Source organism: Neomonachus schauinslandi, chromosome 8 (genome assembly GCF_002201575.2).
Source record: "Neomonachus schauinslandi chromosome 8, ASM220157v2, whole genome shotgun sequence".
Taxonomy (NCBI): Eukaryota; Metazoa; Chordata; class Mammalia; order Carnivora; family Phocidae; genus Neomonachus; species Neomonachus schauinslandi.
The window spans coordinates 116,187,254-116,197,652 of NC_058410.1; the positions used below are offsets into that span (position 1 = coordinate 116,187,254).

The window sequence follows — 10,399 nt, forward strand, 5'->3', positions numbered from 1 at the left end:
CCCAGGCTGAAAAGAACACCCTGCTGAAGAGGGTAACTAGCAGTCTCGGGTATCTTACTGGGCCAGATCTCGGGCTAGGCACCTTCCACCCCACAGGGCTGTCTTTGCCTCATCAGAGTCTGATTTCAGTGGCCTCTTTTTGCTCTGTTGTTTTGCTTTTCTGTCACAACTTCATCACTGAAGAACAGCGAGACAGTGGACAGTGTCAACCACTTTCCAGAAGTTTCTTACCTCGCTGGCTTCTACAATGGAGAATGAAGCTCGCTCCGAGGGCGATGAGCCCTAGCACAAAGCCTCCGACTCCAGCCAGCATCTTGCTCCGAGCAGAATCAGGCTGTGCCTCTGGGGAGAACAGAAGTCGGGGTGAGTCTCCCCTCCACTTGCCGCAATCCCAGGGCCCTGTCTGACAGGCGCCTGATCTAATCTACCACGGAGAGAAAAGGAAGGGGATGAGGTCAAGCTTGGAACCACTATGGAGAAAGAGTAGATGTGAAAAGCACTAAAGTTTTGGGCCACAGAGTGATGGCTTCCACAGGATGCAAATGCTGGTTTTAGGTCAGCCCATTAAGTCCAAGCTTAAGGAACTGAAGGGAGACTGAAGGGAGAGGTGTTTCCATGTCTGAGGGCCAGTCATGAAGGTGATGGCATTTCTGAGTTTTTTTTGACAAGGGGAGATTCTTTAGACTTCCCCCAGGGCAGGATAAATGTGTGCGAGGATTGCCAGACCGTCACTGCTCCCAGCCAGGACCACAGTTAGGTTGATGAGGAACACGGGGTAGTCTCGTGTAGTAACACAAGACAAAATGAGCAGAACTCAGAGCCTGGAGGGTCATCAGGGAGTAACTCACTCCACTCCACGGTGACAGGACCATCTAGGCTGGGGTGCTCCACTTGGCAGGCGTAGACGTCTCCCTGCCGGGGGGTCATTTCCAGCATCACCAGGGTCTGGAAGGTCCAGTCTCCATTATGCATCGAGTTGGTGGATAAAACCCCAGCTGTTTCCTCCTGTCCATTCAAGAACCAGCGGACTTGAATGTGGCCTGGGTAGAAATCTGACACGTGGCAAACAAGCAGGTTGTGGTGCTGCGGATGCCCCTTCTTGGAGGGAGAGACATGCACTTGAGGCTGGACTAGGAGGGGAAAAGACTCTTTGTTATGACAACTGAGACAGCCAAAGTAGAACATTTAGTGATTTTCTTGCCAAACTGACTTCTCAGATGTTAAAGACAAATCCTATCACCTATTAAGCTATTTAGAGGCAGGAGATGGGGAACACAGTAGGAAAAACAGAATAAAACATTCAAATGTTCTACGAATGACCTTGTCACACCCAATAATGAAAGAGCAAAGAACAGGAGAGGGTCAGAGTTGGTGCTCTAGAACACTTCTGCCACAAATGTAGGTGACAGTGACTAATATTCTTTGAGCAGAAATGTTGGACCAGCTCTGAAGTTACCTGAATTTACATTTTCTCATCTTGTTTAAAAGGATGTATAATCCTGCCAGATATTATCTTGGAATCAGAATATATTCAGCCAATAGATTTCCTTTGATCTAGCAGTCTGATATTCTCCTTTAAAAAAGACGAGCAGGGGCGCCTGGATGGCTCAGTTGGTTAAGCGACTGCCTTCGGCTCAGGTCATGATCCTGGAGTCCCTGGATCGAGTGCCCCATCGAGTCCCGCATCGGGCTCCCTGCTCGGCAGGGAGTCTGCTTCTCCCTCTGACCCTCCCCCCCTCATGTGCTCTCTATTCTCTCTCTCTCAAATAAATTAAAAAAAAAAAAAAAAAAAAAGACGAGCAGATGGGATGCCTGAGTGGCTCAGTCGGTTAAGCGTCTGCCTTCAGCTCAGGTCATGATCCCAGGGTCCTGGGATCCAGTCCCACATTGGACTCCTTGCTGGGTGGGGAGCCTGCTTCTCCCTCTGCTTGCCGCTCCCCCTGCTTACGCTCGAACTCTCTTTCTCTCTGAGAAATAAATAAATAAATAAATAAATAAATAAATAAATAAATAAATAATAGGAGAAGAAATGAAGTAGCTTGATTTGTTCTTCATTTTAACCTGTCTCCTGGCTTCCTCTACCAGGGGAAAAAAAAAGTTTGTCGCCAGATCCACAAACCCAATGCTCCTGGCTCTTTCCTGTTTGCGGAGCAGGGAGTCTGGCCCCTTGCGGCGCTGGCCTGGCCCCTGGGCTCCGTGCTGGCTCCGGGACGGGGCGGCCGCTCCCGCCTTTGCTGCCCAAGTCCACCCGGTGCAGAGTGTCCGCTGCAGACCCGCCCTGTCACCTCGGCGCTTCAGCGTGAAACCCTCGTCCAGGTCGAAGTTGTGCTTGCACACGGAGTCCACGGCGCTCCGTCTCAGGGCCAGGAACTCCCTGTGAATGTTCCAGTTCTTGGCCGTGATGCTCGGACACGGCGGCAAACAGCCCCACGGCGCTGTCCAACTGGACGAACAGCTCTCGGTTGTAGGTGTATTGCTCCTGGAAGCGGTGCGTCACGTTGAACTCGAGGCAGGTACTCCGCCTCTGGTAGGCGTAAAGCTCTGTGGAGAGTAAACTAGGAGGTGAATATAAGAATGTATAGGAGGGGGGCGCCTGGGTGGCTCAGTCGTTAAGCGTCTGCCTTCGGCTCAGGTCATGATCCCAGGCTCCTGAGATCGAGCCCCGAACCAGGCTCTTTGTTCACTGAGGAGTCGGCTTCTCCCTCTACCTCTGCCTGTCTCTCCCCCTGCTCATGTGCTCTCTGCCAACTAAATAAATAAAATCTTAAAAAAGGAAAAAAAAAAAAAGAATGTATAGGAGAATATAATAATGAATATGGGGGTGAGGAAGCATTTCTTAAGCAAACATAAATCACAAGGCAAAAAGATAATGAAATGAATTACATTAAAATTCAATGCTTCTGTTATGCAAAGGGCACCACTAAGAATTAATAGACGGAATAGAAACACACTCACAATGTCTAAAATTGACATGGGATCAGTATCTAAAATATATAAGCAATTCCTAAAGAACAAGCAAAATAAAGGACAGTGATAGAGCAGTGGTAAGGAGTGGGAATGGGAATTTATAGGAGAGGAAACTTGCAAGGCAGCCTGCAGCTCACCAGTGGAAAGAAAATTCAGAAAGAAATGAGACTGAGATCTATTAGACTCAAGCATCATATGGAGTGTAACGCACCCCCCGCCCCATGGTCAGAATAGCACCCAGAGGACACTTGGTCAAACTGAAGAGATGTATGCCATATGACCCAGCACTCCCACAACTTGTTAGACATCAAAAATGTTCACACTCAGGTCCATAAAGGGACAGGTAGGGGCTGCTGTTAACTGTGGCATTATTTGTGACACTAAAGAATTGGCAGGAATCAGTTGGTGTGATCATCCCTGGGACAGCAAACACCTAAAAACTGTTGTGGATGTACACCATGGAATATTTTTTTAAAGATTTTATTTATTTATTTAGAGAAAAAGCATGAACAGGGGGAAGGGCAGAGGGGGAAGGAGAGAGAATCCCAAACAGACACCCCACTGAGCATGGAGCTGGCATGGGCCTTGATCTTAGGACCCTGAGATCATGACCTGAGCTGAACTCAAGAGTCGGATGCTCAGGGCGCCTGGGTGGCTCAGTCGTTAAGTGTCTGCCTTCGGCTCAGGTCATGATCCCGGGGTCCTGGGATCGAGTCCCACATTGGGGTCCCTGCTCGGCGGGAAGCCTGCTTCTCCCTCTCCCACTCTCCCTGCTTGTGTTCTCTCTCTCGCTGTCTCTCTCTCTCTGTTAATAAATAAAATCTTAAAAAAAAAAATTAAAAGAGTCAGATGCTTAACCAACTGAGCCACCCAGGTGCCCCTGGACCGTGGAATATTATGTAACCATTAGATGAAACCAAATAGTTGTACACTCTATAACATTGTGTAGGAATGTTAAAAATATAGGCACTGAGAAATACATATCTTGAAAGAATGCATAGGAACAAAAACTATGTAGGAAACCCATTAGAATGGGTGGGTGCATTCTCTGTGTGTTTTAGAATCTTATTACAAGGGTCACATTAGGGACATGCAGACAATGTGATTTTTCCCCATGTCCTGTTCTGTTTCTTACACTTGAACATTTTAAGTCAAGTTACTCTTTTATTCATATTTATATACAGCACCTAACCTAAGCCTTCCTAAATACTTTCTGGCTTTATTGACATATATTTGATAATAAAAAGTCATATATATTTAAGGTGTAAAACCTGATGGTCTGATATATGTATACATTGTGAAATATTCACAAGCCAATTAACATATTCATCATCTCATACAGTTACCAATTGCCTTTTTTTAAATCTTTTTTTTGTGGTGAGAACACCTAAGATCTACCCTCTTAAATTTCAAGTACACAATACAATATTGTCAACACAGTTCTCCAGAACTTATCCACAACTGAAACATAGTACTCCTTGAAAAATATCCCCCCATTTTCATCTCCCCCAGCCCCTGGTAGCCATTTCTATGAATTTAACTATTTTAGATTTCACATATAAGTAAGATCATGCAGTATTTGTCTTTCTACATCTGCCTCGTTTCACTGAACATAATGTCCTACAGGTTTATCCATGTTGTTGCAAATGTCAGGATTTCCTTCTTTTTAAAGGCTGAAGAGTATTACATTGTGTATATATACCATATTTTCTTTATTCATTATTCATTCATCTGTCCTTGGACATTTAAGTTGTGTCCATATATTGGTTTTGAGAATAATACTGAAATGAATATGGAAGTGCAGATATCTCTTCAAAACCCAGATTTCATTTCTTTTGGATATATACCCAGAAGTGAGATTGCTGGATCATATGGTAGTCCTATTTTTAATTTTTTGAGGAACCTCCATACCGTTTTCCATAGAAGCTGCACCAACTTACATCCCCACAGCAGTGTATCGGGTTCTCTTTTCTCCAAATCTTAGTATCATTAATCTTCCATCTTTTGATACTAGCCATTCTAATAGGTTAAGATGATATCTCATTGTGGTGTTAATTTGCATTAGTAAAGTTAATTAGTAAATTAATTAGTAAAGTTGAGCACTTTTTCATATACATGTTGACCAACTGAGAAATGTCTATTCAGGTCCTTTGCTGTTTTTTTTTTTTTAATTTTTTATTGTTATGTTAATCACCATACATTACATCATTAGTTTTAGATGTAGTGTTCCATGATTCACTGTTTGTGCATAACACCCAGTGCTCCATGCAGAATGTGCCCTCCTCAATACGCACCACCAGGCTAACCCATCCTCCCACCCCGCTCCCCTCTAGAACCCTGTTTGTTTTTCAGAGTCCATCGTCTCTCATGGTTCGTCTACCCCTCCGATTTCCCCCGCTTCATTCTTCCCCTCCTGCTACCTTCTTCTTCTTTTTTTTTCTTAACATATATTGCATTATTTGTTTCAGAGGTACAGATCTGAGATTCAACAGTCTTGCACAATTCACAGCGCTTACCAGAGCACATACCCTCCCCAGTGTCTATCACCCAGTCACCCCATCCCTCCCACCCCACCCCCCACTCCAGCAACCCTCAGTTTGTTTCCTGCAATTAAGAATTCCTCATATCAGTCAGATCATATGATACACGTCTTTCTCTGTTTGACTTATTTCACTCAACATAATACCCTCCAGTTCCATCCACGTCGTTGCAAATGGCAAGATCTCATTCCTTTTGATGGCTGCATAATATTCCATTGTGTATATATACCACATCTTCTTTATCCATTCATCTGTTGATGGACATCTTGGCTCTTTCCACAGTTTGGCTATTGTGGACATTGCTGCTATAAACATCGGGGTGCACATACCCTTTCAGATCCCTACTTTTGTATCTTTGGGGTAAATACCGAGTAGTGCAATTGCTGGATCATATGGTAGCTCTATTTTCAACTTTTTGAGGAACCTCCATACAGTTTTCCAGAGTGGCTGCACCAGCTTGCATTCCCACCAACAGTGTAGGAGGGTTCCCCTTTCTCCGCATCCCTGCCAACATCTGTCGTTTCCTGACTTGTTAATTTTAGCCATTCTGACTGGTGTAAGGTGGTATCTCATTGAGGTTTTGATTTGGATTTCCCTGATGCTGAGCGATATTGAGCACTTTTTCATGTGTCTGTTGGCCATTTGGATGTCTTCTTTGGAAAAATGTCTGTTCATGTCTTCTGCCCATTTCTTGATTGGATTCTTTGTTCTTTTTTTTTTTTTTAAACAATTTCTTTTTTTTTTTTTTTAAGATTTTATTTATTTGACAGAGAGAAACACAGTGAAAGAGGGAACACAAGCAGGGGGAGCGGGAGAGGGAGAAGCAGGCCTCCCACCGAGCAGAGAGCCCGATGCGGGGCTCGATCCCAGGACCCTGGGATCATGACCTGAGCCGAAGGCAGATGCTTAACGACTGAGCCATCCAGGTGCCCCTGGATTCTTTGTTCTTTGGGTGTTGAGTTTGATGAGTTCTTTATAGATTTTGGATACTAGCCCTTTATCTGATATGTCATTTGCAAATATCTTCTCCATTCTGTCAGTTGTTTTTTGGTTTTGTTGACTGTTTCCTTTGCTTTGCAAAAGCTTTTTATCTTGATGAAGTCCCAATAGTTCATTTTTGCCCTTGCTTCCCTTGCCTTTGGCGATGTTTCTAGGAAGAAGTTGCTTCGGCTGAGGTCGAAGAGGTTGCTGCCTGTGTTCTCCTTTAGGATTTTGATGGACTCCTGTCTCACATTGAGGTCTTTCAACCATTTGGAGTCTATTTTTGTGTGTGGTGTAAGGAAATGGTCCAGTTTCATTCTTCTGCATGTGGCTATCCAATTTTCCCAACACCATTTGTTGAAGAGACTGTCTTTGTTCCATTGGACATTGTTTCCTGCTTTGTCAAAGATGAGTTGACCATAGAGTTGAGGGTCCATTTCTGGGCTCTCTATTCTGTTCCATTGATCTATGTGTCTGTTTTTGTGCCAGTACCATGCTGTCTTAATGATGACAGCTTTGTAATAGAGCTGGAAGTCCGGAATTGTGATGCCGCCGGCTTTGATTTTCTTTTTCAACATTCCTCTAGCTATGCGGGGTCTTTTCTGGTTCCATACAAATTTTAGGATTATTTGTTCCATTTCTTTGAAAAAAGTGGATGGTATTTTGATGGGGATTGCATTGAATGTGTAGATTGCTCTCGGTAGCATTGACATCTTCACAATATTTGTTCTTCCAATCCATGAGCATGGAACGTTTTTCCATTTCTTTGTGTCTTCCTCAATTTCTTTCATGAGTATTTTATAGTTTTCTGAGTACAGATCCTTTGTCTCTTTGGTTAGATTTATTCCTAGGTATCTTATGGTTTTGGGTGCAATTGTAAATGGGATCGACTCCTTAATTTCTCTTTCTTTTGTCTTGTTGTTGGTGTATAGGAATGCCACTGACTTCTGTGCATTGATTTTATATCCTGCCACTTTACTGAATTCCTGTATGAGTTCTAGCAGTTTTGGGGTGGAGTCTTTTGGGTTTTCCACATAAAGTATCATATCATCTGCAAAGAGTGAGAGTTTGACTTCTTCCTTGCCAATTTGGATGCCTTTGATTTCTTTTTGTTGTCTGATTGCTGTGGCTAGGACTTCCAATACTATGTTGAATAGCAGTAGTGATAGTGGACATCCCTGCCACGTTCCTGACCTTAGGGGGAAAGCTCTCAGTTTTTCCCCATTGAGAATGATATTCACTGTAGGTTTTTCATAGATGGCTTTTATGATATTGAGGTATGTACCCTCTATCCCTATACTCTGAAGAGTTTTGATCAAGAAAGGATGCTGTACTTTGTCAAATGCTTTTTCTGCATCTATTGAGAGGATCATATGATTCTTGTTCTTTCTTTTGTTAATGTATTGTATCACATTGATTGATTTGCGGATGTTGAACCAACCTTGCAGCCCAGGGATAAATCCCACTTGGTCATGGTGAATAATCATTTTAATGTACTGTTGGATCCTATTGGCTAGTATTTTGGTGAGAATTTTTGCATCCATGTTCATCAGGGATATTGGTCTGTAATTCTCCTTTTTGATGGGGTCTTTGTCTGGTTTTGGGATCAAGGTAATGCTGGCCTCATAAAATGAGTTGGGAAGTTTTCCTTCCATTTCTATTTTTTGGAACAGTTTCAGAAGAATAGGTATTAATTCTTCTTGAAATGTTTGGTAGAATTCCCCTGGGAAGCCATCTGGCCCCGGGCTTTTGTTTTTTGGGAGATTTTTGATGACTGCTTCAATTTCCTTAGTGGTTATAGGTCTGTTCAGGTTTTCTATTTCATCCTGGTTCAGTTTTGGTAGTTGGTACATCTCTAGGAATGCATCCATTTCTTCCAGGTTATTTAATTTGCTGGCATAGAGTTGCTCATAATATGTTCTTACAATTGTTTGTATTTCTTTGGTGTTGGTTGTGATCTCTCCTCTTTCATTCATGATTTTGTTGATTTGGGTCATTTCTCTTCTCTTTTTGATAAGTCTGGCCAGGGGTTTATCAATCTTGTTAATTCTTTCAAAGAACCAACTCCTAGTTTCGTTGATCTGTTCTACTGTTGTTTTAGTTTCTATTTCAATGATTTCTGCTCTGATCTTTATTATTTCTCTTCTCCTGCTGGGTTTAGGCTTTATTTGCTATTCTTTCTCCAGCTCCTTTAGGTGTAGGGTTAGGTTGTGTACTTGAGACCTTTCTTGCTTCTTGAGAAAGGCTTGTATTGCTATATACTTTCCTCTTAGGACTGCCTTTGCTGCATCCCAAAGATTTTGAATAGTTGTGTTTTCATTTTCATTGGTTTCCATGTATTTTTTTAATTCTTCTTTAATTTCCTGGTTGACCCATTCATTCTTCAGTAGGATGCTCTTTAGCCTCCATGTATTTGAGTTCTTTCCAACTTTCCTCTTGTGATTGAGTTCTAGTTTCAAAGCATTGTGGTCTGAAAATAGGCAGGGAATGATCCCAATCTTTTGGTACCGGTTGAGACCTGATTTATGACCTAGGATGTGATCTATTCTGGAGAATGTTCCATGGGCACTAGAGAAGAATGTGTATTCCGTTGCTTTGGGATGGAATGTTCTGAATATGTCTGTGAAGTCCATTTGGTCCAGTGTGTCATTTAAAGTCTTTATTTCCTTGTTGATCTTTTGCTTAGACGATCTGTCCATTTCAGTGAGGGGGGTGTTAAAGTCCCCCACTATTATTGTATTGTTGTCGATGTGTTTCTTTGCTTTTGTTATTAATTGGCTTATATAATTGGCTGCTCCCATGTTAGGGGCATAGATATTTACAATTGTTAGATCTTCTTGTTGGATAGATCCTTTAAGTATGATATAATGTCCTTCCTCATCTCTTATTACAGTCTTTGGTTTAAAATCTAATTTGTCTGATATAAGGATTGCCACCCCAGCTTTCTTTTGGTGTCCATTAGCATGGTAAATGGTTTTCCACCCCCTCACTTTCAATCTGGGGCTGTCTTTGGGTCGAAAATGAGTCTCTTGCAGACAGCATATCGATGGGTCTTGTTTTTTAATCCAGTCTGATAGCCTGTGTCTTTTGATTGGGGCATTGAGCCCATTTACATTCAGGGTAACTATTGAAAGATAGGAATTTAGTGCCATTGTATTGCCTGTCAGGTGACTGTTACCGTATATTGTCTGTGTTCCTTTCTGGTCTATGTTGCTTTTAGGCTCTCTCTTTGCTTAGAGGACCCCTTTCAAGATTTCCTGTAGGGCTGGTTTTGTGTTTGCAAATTCCTTTAGTTTTTGTTTGTCCTGGAAGCTTTTTATCTCTCCTTCAATTTTCAATGACAGCCTAGCTGGATATAGTATTCTTGGCTGCATATTTTTCTCATTTAGTGCTCTGAATATATCCTGCCAGTCCTTTCTGGCCTGCCAGGTCTCTGTGGATAGGTCTGTTGCCAATCTAATGTTTCTACCCTTGTAGGTTACATATCTCTTCTCCTGAGCTGCTTTCAGGATTTTCTCTTTGTCTATGAGACTCGTAAGTTTTACTATTAGATGTCGGGGTGTTGACCTATTTTTATTGATTTTGAGAGGGGTTCTCTGTGCTTCCTGGATTTTCATGCCTGTTTCCTTCCCCAAATTAGGGAAGTTCTCTGCTATAATTTGCTCCATTATACCTTCTGCCCCTCTCTCTCTTTCTTCTTCTGGGATCCCAATTATTCTAATATTGTTTCGTCTTATGGTATCGCTTATCTCTCGAATTCTGCCCTCGTGATCCAGTAGTTGTTTATCTCTCTTTTTCTCAGCTTCTTTATTTTCCATCATTTGGTCTTCTATATTACTGATTCTCTCTTCTGCCTCATTTATCCTAGCAGTTAGTGCCCCCATTTTTGATTGCACCTCATTAATAGCCTT

At 42.5% G+C, this 10,399-nt stretch overlaps 1 protein-coding gene across 1 annotated transcript in view; it reads right to left on the reverse strand.

Annotated features, from left to right (window-relative positions):
* Positions 1 to 204: 204 nt before the first annotated feature.
* Positions 205 to 10,399, reverse strand: part of LOC110575638 (HLA class II histocompatibility antigen, DP beta 1 chain) — a 19,698-nt gene continuing 9,503 nt past the window's right edge. Inside the window, 4 exon segments of the mRNA XM_044917227.1 lie at positions 205 to 342; positions 849 to 1,130; positions 2,286 to 2,404; positions 2,406 to 2,541. Coding sequence (XP_044773162.1) covers positions 206 to 342; positions 849 to 1,130; positions 2,286 to 2,404; positions 2,406 to 2,541 — 674 coding nt within the window. The 3' untranslated portion in view covers position 205.